A 12,596-nucleotide genomic window follows, 5' to 3' on the forward strand; every position below is an offset into this window, starting at 1 on the left:
TGGTTATAGTGATGACGCACAGCTGGCGTTGGCAGGACCTGTTTTGCAGCTCCTGTAGCGTCCCCTTGTAGGGCTCCATGGTGGGTGGCTGGCATTATTGCCGAACACTACATTTTTCTATGGCAAGTTCCTTTCCTCCACTTCCTGATCACCCTCAGTAAAGAGGGCGCACCGAAGATGTGTTCCAGTTCTTTGGACGTCAAAGGCTGAACTTTCCGTGATATCATGTCATTCACTCAGAAAAATCAGATAAGAAAGTACGAAATATCTCCCCTTTTCTAGTTTCCAAATCCTTAACTGATGTCCTTGGTCCAGGCTACAAGGCATGAAGGATGGCAAGTGGTGATCTCCTCTTAGAGCTGCATGATCAGAAACAATACGAAAAGTTGCCCAGTCTAGTGTCATTTGGGGATGTTCCATTGACAGTAACTCCACACCGCACTCTGAACACCACCCGTGGCGTTGTCTCTGATGATGATTTGCTTCAGCTGACAGAGGCCGAGTTCTTGGAGGGCTTCAATGAACAGAATGTTGTCAATGTCAAGAGAATTAAGATGAGGCAGGATGGCAAAGAAATTGAAACCAAGCACCTAATACTCACCTTTGGTTCAAGTGACCTGCCCGAGTCCATTGAGGCCTGGTACATTAAGCTACATGTTAGGCAATATGTACCAAATCCCCTTAGATGTTTCAAATGCCAGCGTTTCGGCCACAGTTCGCAGAGCTGCCGAGGCCACCAAACTTGTGCGAAATGTAGTGCCTATGACCACACCTCTGAAGCTTGCGAGAACTCTCTCCACTGGGTAAACTGGGATGGGGAGCACGCTGCATACTCGCGGTCATGCCCATCCTGGAAAAAAGAAAAATAAATTGTAACAATTAAAGTAAACGAAAATATAAGTTTCAAGGAGGCACACAGGCAGGTATCCTACCTGCCCAAGAACACTTTTGCCGATGTGACGCGTCAGGGGGCAGCGACACAAAGGCTTCCGGCGGCTGTCCGACCCACACCCAGTGAGGTGACAGTGGGCCTCTTCGATTTTCGCAGTTCTGGCAGCCCGCTGGTAGCCAGACGGCAGCCAGCTAGTTCCGGTTCTGACAGGAAGTCACGTGGGCTGGGATCCCAAGACAACCCGAACCTGCCCGAAGTTTGCAAAATCGAACGCCGGTACAGCTGGCCAAATGTAAACATGCTACCAGCATGGCAGCGCCCGTCGAGGCCGACGCGCGCTCGGCGTAGTTGGCCCATTTATGCGTTGCCACCTTGAAAATGTATAGTTGCATTCAGGAATGCGATCGCTTTCGCGCGATTTCGCGCGACTCGTCGCAGGACGCGTACTGGGCCAACCTCGCCTTGCGCAGCGCAACAGATGGCCTCCGACGCGGCAGATGACAAGACGCGAAATCGTGATTGCATACTCGAAAGCGATAGCTGGAAGATCCCTGTTCGCAGCGATCACGTCGCCCACCGGCGACATTGATGAGTTGGCGCTGTATCATCACAAGAGATGAGAAAGCAGGTTATCGGGTACGTCTCATACGCATAAAATTTCGCGCCGACCTGCTTAGGCTTCGATTTCAGAAAGTTTGTTGTGGCTGATGGTGCTTCTCATTTAAGGAGCTGGACGCGGCTGGCGCGTGAAAATGCACGTCGCCTGTGACCAGCGAAACGTTTCACACTAAAAACAACATTGGTCGCAATCATGAGAGCAATAAGCCAATGTACGTGTGTCTAAATGTACCGAGTGCAATCAGTGTATTCTTAGATCAACGGCCTGCAGTTCGAACACATATCGGTTTCGAGCTGCCACCTAAGCATACGACAGAGAGACGGAGCGAACACGGGCTAACTGCAAAGCCTTCGCTAACTGCAGAGAAAGGAGAGATATACATACGCGAATTATGTGAAAAGGAACGCCACCAGAGAAAGACGAAACCAAGATGTACCGCAATGTGTGAATGAGCGTCTACAACTTGCGTGGAACACGATGCAGATAACATGCACGCATGAGAGCGCGGCGCGCTGTTCACCGCCGCGAAGAAGCAATCAGGGGACACACACACACAAAAGCTTCAAACGGTTCACCACGGCTCGCATCACACCGCTTCGCGATGCGGAACGGAGCGTTAGCACCTAAAAAGATAACGCTAGAAGTAAGGAAATCCGGAGATGACCGTATACAGTTGGCTGAGCGAGATAAATTTAAGTCCTCAAGCGCCCGCGTTGAAATCCGTGAAGTCCCCGTAAAGATGGCGGCGAGCGCCCATCGCCTCTTTTAGTCGTCTGCTAGCCAGAGAACTTCCAGAGAGCAGCCAGACCAAAATCGTCCTGGCAGGTTCTGGCAGCCCGCGGGTAGCCAGAACCGTCCAGCGCGAGCAAAACGAACGCCCGGCGGAAGTGCGTAGCGCGGTGGGCGGAGCAACCCGAGAAAAACGAAGACGCTCTGGCTGGCTCTGGCAGCCCGCGGGTAGCCAGAAGTGGAAAATCGAAGAAGCCCAGTGATGCCATCCCCCCCGGCGGCTGCAGCTAGCACTGCTACGCCAACCCAGCAGAAGGGGCCGTCTACCTCCAGGCAGGTGGACTCAAAGGTCTCGTCCAACGTGCCGAGGCCTTCACGTCAAACAAAGCGCTCGGAAGAGCGTGTCCAGTGCCTCTCAAGAGGCGATGGACAAAGGACCAGCCAGACGGTGCCACCAGCGCCTAAGCAGCGGCGAGGTTCTCTCGACCACTCGAAAAAAGACAAAACTCCCGTCACGGCGCCTCGAAAGGGCCCGTGAACCAATCTCAATCTCTTAAACACACAGCACCGAACACATTTATCAAAATGGAAACACAAATACTACAGTGGAATGTACGAGGACTACTACATAACCTCGACGACATTAGAGAACTAATACACAAACACAATCCCGAGTTGCTGTGTGTTCAAGAGACACATCTGAAACCCACACAGACAAACTTTTTACGTCAGTACATAATCTATCGTAAAGACCGCAACGAGGCTAACGCCTCCGGCGGTGTTGCAATAGTTGTGGATAAATCTGTAGCTTGTCAACAGATCGCCTTCCAGACGCCGCTTAAGGCCGCGTCGGTTAGGGCAACCTTTTTTAACAAACTGGTGACTGTGCGCTCTTTATACATACCGGCTAACTATCACCTGAAAAGAAAAACGATTTCCATAACCTAATTATACAGCTTCCTGACCCCTACATACTTGTGGGTGATTTTAATGCCTACAACAAGTCCTGGTGAGATTCGCGATGCGACGCGAGTGGTCGATTCATTGAAAGTTTTCTTTTGACCTCTATAGTGCAGTCCACTTATAATAATATCGAGAAAGACGAAAAATATGATTATTATAACTGACGATCGCTATACTGGACTGCGGTTATTAGAAAAAAATAAAAAACGCAGAACATACCTTTGCAGCTCCGAACTCGAATTTGCTACTTGCTCTAAATACTAGATGATGTAGAAAGTAGGCTGTGAAAAACAAACTTTATTTCTAGTGCCAGTGACCATGTCAAGGGTTAGGCGCTCCGAAATAGTCTGAAATCTGCACTTGCTTTTGCAGCAGCTTCAGCTTCACAACCGCGGTGTGCATGGATTCCAGCTGCTACGCGAACACTGGCGGCAATCCTTTAGCATGCATAAAATCAATTAAGGAGTCGATCGACGACAGTACACTTTGCGTGGACATCGAGGTCGGGGTCAAGGAGCCACTGTGAATCTCGTCACTGTCGCTGCTGCCGTCGCCACCGTCGCACAACTTTGCCGTCTGTTGAGACAGCACATCTTCGGCGATCGCCTCGTCGGTGACCTCATCGCAGAACGAGGCAGCACTGTCTGCAGTCAAAAACTCCTCCATCGACGCACCACCTGTGTCACCAGTAGGAACGAGCTCTCAGAGCTCGGTTATGTCTGTGGCTTCCACCGTGTTGGTCTCAGTGGTTTGGGGAAGTTTGTCCTGACGCACAAAGCCCACCTTTTTGAAGCAATTGTATATGGTTGACTGCTTTACTTCATACCATGCACCATAAACGAAGCGCATGGCTTTCAAAAGACTGATCTTCAGGTCAGGGGGCCTGTCTTCATGACCCGACGTGCCAGGAGCTGCACGGTCAATGGCTAAAATTAGCTACTCCAGCATGCGCCGCCGATACAGGACTTTAAAGTTGGCGATCACACTGGCATCCAACGGCTGCAGGCCTGCCGTAGTATTCGGAGGCAGAAATATCAATTCGACAGATGTTAGCTTCGGGTTAAGGTTGTGTGCGCTACAGTTGTCAAGTAGCAACAATACTTTTCTTCCTTGGCCTTCAGTTATACTGTCGAACTCGAGCAGCCATTCTTCGAACAGGTCGCAGGTCATCCACGCCTTCTTATTGCTGCGATAGCAGACCGGGATGTGCTGATTCTTAAAGCACGTTGGCTTCTTTGATCGCCCGATCATGAAAGGCTTGAGACGATGGCTCCCGTCCATGCTAATGCACAGCAACACGGTCACCCTAAGTTTCGAGTGCTTCCCGCCAGGTCATCAATCTCCTTTAAGAGCGCGAGTCTTCGACGGCAACATTTGAAAACTCCAACTTTTGAAAAAAACAGAGCAGTTTCATCGCGATTATATATGTCCTTCTCCGCGTAGCGCTCCAGCACGCCGGGCAGCTTTGTCTGCAGCCACTGCTGCTTTGCCTGTGTGTCCAAAGATGCTGCTTCCCCTACCACGTTTTTGTAAACGATTCCATGCCGCTCTTTAATGTGCTGAATCCAGCCTCTCCCAGGCTCAAAATTTGGGCGTCCCAGAAGAAAAGCGAAGTTTTTCGCTTTGGTGGCAAGTATTCGCCCACTAATAGGCACATTATGCGCGCTGGTTGTGATGAACCACTGGCAAAGTGCCTCTTCCACATTGGCGTTCAAAGGGTCTCTAAGCCTTTTCTGCTGATCGGCATGGCCGCTGATAGCTCCTGCCTTCACAGTCGCGGTGCTCCCGGTTGTCAACATGGTTGATATCGTCGACCGGGCGAGCTCATACTTCTTCACGAGGGCATTCACCTTGAAGCCGCGTGGAGAGTCCTTGAAAATATCCATCTTCGTGTCAAGCGACACAGCTTTGCACTTTGTCGGCGCCATCTTCGAACTAGGCCACTGGGTTGTACCATTGGTTGCATGCTGCTTTGGTGGTGTCAGCCTGCTATCGCAAGAAGAGAGCGAGACTGAGTGCGGGACGGGCACCGCCGCGCCGCTTTGCTTGTCGCTTTTTTTTCTTTCTTTCTCTTTCGAAGTGACTGTGGCCGACGCGCATGAAGCAGCTAGCGCCATCTTGTGGCACGCTGCGCCTACTCAGGTACTCTCCGGTGCGCGGGCAGGGCGAGACGTGCTGCGCGGTAGTGGTGGCAGATACGAACTTGCGGAGGTAAACATTGCCTCGTCTCAACATTGCTTGTTTTAGGGAACTAAGCAACGCAAATGTTATGATTATTTGGCACAGAAAACACCGTCCAGACAGCAAAATTTTGATCGTTATATCTGATATGCGGTGAATAACCCATTGTTATAAATGGTTCTTTTCCCCATAGACCTAATGCATAAAATGACACTCTCATGTCGACCCATCCTTATAACCGATATATCGTTATATGTGGTATCGTTATAAGTGGACTGCACTGTAGTGTTTACCTGTGTAATAAGAAGGAGCCGGCGTATTACAGTGTCCAACACAACACATATTCAGCAATAGATCTAGCGATCGACTCTTCTCCTCTGCTTCACCTAGAATGGTCCGTGATCAATAAATTGTATGGAAGTGACCACTTCGCTGTAATTTTAAACCTGATAACTCTGCATGAGAACCCTCCACATAATCCTCGATGGAAATTAGCATTGGCGGATTGGGAGCATAATAAAGAATAATCTTATTTACCACCAGATTTTGTAAATAATTTTACTCTAGATGATACTGTTGCATATTTTACCACATTTAATATTGATTCAGCCGAAAAGTTTCTCCCGCGGACAAATGGTGGTTCACTAAGAAGACGTGTTCCCTGGTGGAACGAAGACTGTAGAGAGGCTCGAAAGAGACAACAAGGCATCTGGCAAATTGCACCATATTGCCTAATGCCGAAAATCTAATTCACTTTAAACAAATTAAATCGCTGGGAAGGCGGACATGACGTCAGACAAAGAGAGAAAGGTGGGTGAGGTTCCTCTCCGGCATTAGTTCATACATGCTGGAGGCAAAACTGTGAAATGGCTTGAGAAAGCTACAAGGGCAACAAATCCATCCATTGCCTCTGGTGAACGACCAAGGGGATACCTTGCAAGACCAGGCAGATTCTCTTGGTGAACACATTGAGCATGTGTCGAGCTCAATACACTATTCTGAATCTTTCCTTAAATACAAAGAAATAGAAGAACTTAAGCCATCCGTACGTAGGTGCAGACACGACGAAGCGTATAACCGGCCATTCAGTATTGCCAAGTTGATAGCTGCTTTGATCTCATGCAAGAGCACTGCACCGGGACCTGACCGAGTCATGTATGACATGATCAAAAACTTGCACGTTCACACGCAAGTTACACTGCTCACACTCTTCAACACTATTTGGGCTGCCGGATACCTTCCACACACATGGAAAGAAGCAATTGTGGTTCCTGTTTTGAAGCAGGGGAAAGACCCATCCCTGGTGGCAAGCTATCACCCGATAGCTCTTACAAGCTGCCTGTGTAAGCTTTTTGAAAAAATGATTAATCGCAGATTCATACATTTCCTTGAACTCAACAATATACTTGAACCCTATCAGTGTGGCTTCAGAGAAGGCCGGTCAACAACAGATCATCTTGTACGCATTGAAAGATATATTCGTGATACATTTGTACATAAATAATTTTTCTTATCAGTATTCCTTGACATTGAGAAGGCGTATCACACAACATGGCGTTACGGGATCTTGCGAGACTTGTCAGGAATGGGCATCTGTGGAAACATGCTGAAAATAATTGAAAGCTATTTGTTGAATCGTATCTTCCGTGTGAAAATTGGCAACGTATTGTCCCGACCTTTCACATAAGAAACAGGTGTACACCAGGGAGGTGTGCTTAGTTGTACGCTCTTTATCATGAAGGTGAACACGCTTTGTGCATCATTAACACCTGCCATTTTTTATTCCGTCTACGTGGACGACATTCAAATTGCCTTCAAATCCTGTAACCTCGCAGTATGCGAGAGACAGGTACAGCAGGGCCTGAACAAGGTTTCCAAGTGGGCAGACAAAAACGGATTTAAAATCAACCCCCACAAAAGTTCTTGTTCTTTTTACTAGAAAGGGAGCTTCAGATCCTTGTGTTCAACTGTGTGGACATTAAATACCTATCAAGAAAGAACACAAATGTCTAGGTATTATACTTGACTCCAAGCTTACTTTTATTCAGCACATTAAATATCTAAAAGAAAAATGTCTAAGGACAGTGAACTTACCTAAAATTCTATCCCACACCACATGGGGTAGCGACAAGAAGTGTCTGATGAATGTTCATAAGAGCCTAATTCGATCACGATTGGACTATGGTGCTGTGGTCTATAACTCTGCCGCTCCGAGTGCACTAAAGATTCTAGATCCTGTCCACCACCTAGGTATCCGCGTAGCTACTGGCGCTTTCAGGACAAGCCCTATCGAAAGCTTATACGCGGAATCAAATGAATGGTCACACCATCTACAGAGAACTTACATCAGCCTTACATATTTCCTAAAAATACACTCCAATCATCAACATCCATGTTTTAACACTGTTAACAATATGACTTGTACTACACTTTTCTATAATCGACCCTCTGTAAGACAGCCTTTCTCGCTTCGTGTGAGGGAGCTTAGTGATGAAATGCATGTCCCACTCCTCGAGCTTCGCCTAATCCATCCAACCAAGCTGTTACCACCTTGGGAGTGGCAGGTGATAGAATGTGACATATCCTTTTTAGAAGTAACAAAACACACACCAGAGATCGAAATCCGAGCGTATTTCCTAGAACTCCAGCACAAGCACCCCTGCGCAGAGTTCTACACAGACGCTTCGAAGTCAAATGCCATGGTGTCCTATGCAGCCGTCGGCCCATCCTTCTCAGAATCCGATGCATTGCATCCGGAAACAAGTATCTTTATGGCCGAGGCCTACGCATTACTGTCTGCTGTGAAGCATATAGAAAAATAAAAACTTCAAAAATCAGCAATACATACAGACTCCGTAAATGTCGTAAAGGCCTTGATGTCACTCTATACACCCAAAAATCCAGTACTTAATGAACTCTATTCCGTCTTGTGTAGAGCGTACATACCAAACCAGCATATCATTATATTCTGGGTGCCTGGCCAAAGGAGTATCGAGGCTAATGTTCTGGCGGACGAGATGGCCACGTCAATCGCATCACAAGCTGTTAACCCTACCGCTGAGGTGCCTGTCACAGATTTGAGGCCGTTCTTACGAAAGAAACTGTGAAACCACTGGCAACGCATGGGGGACGTAGAAACAAATAATAAGCTCCACGTGATAAAGCTACAGTTAGGATTGTGGCCCTCTACTACAAAATCGCGACGAACAGATGTCCTATTCTGTCGTCTCAGACACACATTTGGCACCCATAAATTTCTACTCACTGAAAGTGAGCCTTCAACCTGTGTTAGACGTGGGGAGAGGCTGACCGTACTCCATGTCCTCCTGGAGTGTCGGGAAGCTGAATCTGAGAGAAAGATACATTTTTCCTTAGCATACCGGCAGCACATTCCTCTTTATCCTGCAATGTTTCTCGGTCCACAACCGCTTTTTAATACAGACACAGTCCTAGGTTTCCTCAGAGATGTGGTCTTACAAGTTATTAGTCCCATACATTCGTAGCGCTTCCTCTCGTTAGAGGATGTCGCTGGGACAGTCGTACTGTAGAGCACATGCCTTCAAGCCTTTGTGTTTCAAGGGCTCTGGTGAGACAATAGTGCTCTAGCCAATTTTTGCATCTTACATGTTCTGTATATTATATCATTCTTCCACAATGCAGTGTAAGGCTCATAGTACTCATCATTTGTCATCGCCATAATCTTATTGCACGTAGATTTTACGCACTTTACAGTGACTATTTTTAGGGCCCTTTACAGCCACGTCACATCAACTTCACAGAACTCATCATTCCACCGCGAAATCACTAACACTGTCTTGGCGCTCTTTGGCCATACCTGGCCCTTGCGCCACTAAACAACACATATTCATTAATTCATTCACTGTAATTAGATACTAATGCATCACTACTGGCATTTTTATTTGTTATTGCCACACTTTGCCACCCTCATGATATAAATATAAATGACATCTGTAACATACCTGATTCTCCAGATTTGGTTATGTATGCTGACGATACAAATATTTTTTTCACATCACGTACTCTGCCGGAATTAGAAACTATTGTGAACGCTTATTTGGTAAAATTATACGCTTGGATGCAGGCGAATAAGTTTAGTTTGAACTTGTCAAAATTGAGGTACATAATTTTCAGACCCATTAATGCCTCTGTTCATTACACACTTAACCTAATGTACGCCAACACAAAACTGCAACAGGTAACAACTCAGAAATTTCTTGGTGTCTGGTTTAATGAGCACTTATCATGGAACACACATATTTCAAAATTTATTACGGACCTTAGTAAAACTGTAGGTTGTCTTTACCGGATCAGCGATCTCTTGCCCGTTTCCCTAAAGGTGTCCACATACTATGCACTATTTTTTTCCAAATTGTCCTATTCTGCACTGGTCTCATCATCATCATCATCAGCCTGGTTACGCCCACTGCAGGGCAAAGGCCTCTCCCAGACTTCTTCAACTACCCCAGTCATGTACTTATTGTGGCCATGTTGTCCCTGCAAACTTCTGAATCTCATCCGCCCACCTAACTTTCTGCCGCCCCCTGCTACGCTTCCCTTCCCTTGGGATCCAGTCCGTAACCCTTAATGACCATCGGTTACCTTCCCTCCTCATTACATGTCCTGCCCATGCCCATTTCTTTTTCTTGATTTCAACTAAGATGTCATTAACTCGCGTTTGTTCCCTGACCCAATCTGCTCTTTTCTTATCCCTTAACGTTACACCTATCATTCTTCTTTCCATAGCTCGTTGCGTCGTCCTCAATTTGAGTAGAACTCTTTTCGTAAGCCTCCAGGTTTCTGCCCCGTAGGTGAGTACTGGTAAGACACAGCTATTATATACTTTTCTCTTGAGGGATAATGGTAACCTGCTGTTCATGATCTGAGAATGCCTGCCAAACGCACCCCAGCCCATTCTTATTCTCCTGATTATTTCCGTCTCATGATCCGGATCCGCTGTCACTACCTGCCCCAAGTAGGTGTATTCCCTTACGACTTCCAGTGCCTCGCTGCCTATTGTAAATTGCTGTTCTCTTCCGAGACTGTTAAACATTACTTTAGTTTTCTGCAGATTAATTTTTAGACCCACTATTCTGCTTTGCCTCTCCAGGTCAGTGAGCATGCATTGCAATTGGCCTCCTGAGTTACTAAGCAAGGCAATATCATCAGCGAATCGCAAGTTACTAAGGTATTCTCCATTAACTTTTATCCCCACTTCTTCCCAATCCAGGTCTCTGAATACCTCTTCTAAACATGCTGTGAATAGCATTGGAGAGATCGTATCTCCCTGCCTGACGCCTTTCTTTATTGGGATGTTGTTGCTTGCTTTATGGAGGACTACTGTGGCTGTGGAGCCGCTATAGATATCTTTCAATATTTTTACATACGGCTCGTCTACACCCTGATTCCGTAATGCCTCCATGACTGCTGAGGTTTCGACAGAATCAAACGCTTTCTCGTAATCAATGAAAGCTATATATAAGGGTTGGTTATATTCCGCACATTTCTCTATTACCTGATTGATAGTGTGAATATGATCTATTGTTGAGTAGCCTTTACGGAATCCTGCCTGGTCCTTTGCTTGACAGAAGTCTAAGGTGTTCCTGATAATATTCGCGATTACCTTAGTAAATAGTTTGTAGGCAACGGACAGTAAGCTGATCGGTCTATAATTTTTCAAGTCTTTAACATCTCCTTTCATATGAATTAGGATTATGTTAGCGTTCTTCCAAAATTCCGGTACGCTCGAGGTCATGAGGCATTGCGTATACAGGGTGGCCAGTTTCTCTAGAACAATCTGTCCACCATCCTTCAACAAATCTGCTGTTACCTGATCCTCCCTAGCTGCCTTCCCCCTTTGCATATCTCCCAAGGCTTTCTTTACTTCTTCCGGCGTTACCTTTGGGATTTCGAATTCCTCTAGACTATTTTCCCTTCCATTATCGTCGTGGGTGCCACTGGTACTGTATAAATCTCTATAGAACTCCTCAGCCACTTGAACTATCTCATCCATATTAGTAATGATATTGCCGGCTTTGTCTCTTAACGCATACATCTGATTAAGAGACAAAGTTGGTCTGCACTGGTCTGGGGCACTACAACAATAAGTAATTTACAGAAGTTATTGCTTTGTCAAAAGAAGGCATTGCGGGCTATTGAGGGTTACCATGGTAGGCCTGAAAATCTACCAACATTACCACTCTATCATAAGCATAATTTACTTAAAGCAAACCATGTTTACATATATCGCCTGTTACAGTACATCCATCGTAATCGTTTGTATTCCATTGCTCCAAACCGCCCTCCTTTACATATCCCCTTCGGCAACACAGAAACTTGGTCCCTAAAACGAGGACAAATTGCGGCGAACAAAAGCTCGATTACCAAATTACAGTTGTTCTCAATAACCCATCTTTAAGCATCATGTTTGATCTCCCCAAGAACAAATTTAAGAAAGACATAAAAAAGTTACTAATTTGCACTGACTCAATATAATTTCAGTTTTTTACTTAGCGAAGCATCTCTTGTTTTCGTATCAAGTTGTTTATGTGTGTGTTTTCTTTATCGACCTCATGCCATGTTTATACACTGCCTTTGATTTATGGTGCACTGTCTTTGTATTAAAAGTAATATTTTTCACGGTAATATTGTCGTTTCATGAAATGTAGTTTGTTCACTATCATACTATGATGCAATGTATGTGATGCAATGTTGTTTTGATGCAATGTATTTTTCACTATCATATTATGTTAATATTTATTTCTGTGTTGCTCACTGCTGTATCGGCTGTTTTGGGGAACTGTGACCTTGTCAGGCTTTACCGCCTTTTGTCGCAGTTCCCTCTTTCATCTTTGAAGGAAAATAAACCTCAACTTCAACTTCATGATCAAGCCATTGTCTCTTACAGTTCACAGATGACCCGACACTTGCCATCTGCAGCGATAGTGGTGGCTCTGTATATGAACTGAACTTCAGGCAAGTGTATTACAGCTGCTTACCTTCCCTTGGTCATACCTTTTTTTTTTTTCTTTTCAGAAAAGTCCTTAACAGCCGGACATGCGAGTCGGTGTGCATTTTTTCTGGAAGGTACGTTCAGTGGTCTTGTTAATGGTTAGCACGGTTCTTGATGTCATGCTGAAAAAAGTGCTAATGGCACAAGGATGAAGGGAAACAGACGTGAGTGTTGTACTCAAA

At 45.9% G+C, this 12,596-nt stretch overlaps 1 protein-coding gene across 4 annotated transcripts in view; it reads left to right on the plus strand.

Annotated features, from left to right (window-relative positions):
• Vps8 (vacuolar protein sorting 8) overlaps window positions 1–12,596 on the plus strand; it is a 962,017-nt gene that overhangs the window by 184,704 nt on the left and 764,717 nt on the right. For 3 of the 4 annotated variants that reach the window (XM_070531351.1, XM_070531354.1, XM_070531353.1), the window contains exons 8-9: window positions 12,310–12,383; window positions 12,438–12,488. In XM_070531351.1, the coding sequence (XP_070387452.1) occupies window positions 12,310–12,383; window positions 12,438–12,488 (125 nt within the window). The remainder of the gene's footprint in view (window positions 1–12,309; window positions 12,384–12,437; window positions 12,489–12,596) is intronic. The other variant, XM_070531352.1, reaches the window with a different exon arrangement.

This window comes from Dermacentor albipictus, chromosome 1 (assembly GCF_038994185.2).
Source record: "Dermacentor albipictus isolate Rhodes 1998 colony chromosome 1, USDA_Dalb.pri_finalv2, whole genome shotgun sequence".
NCBI classification, from domain to species: domain Eukaryota; kingdom Metazoa; phylum Arthropoda; class Arachnida; order Ixodida; family Ixodidae; genus Dermacentor; species Dermacentor albipictus.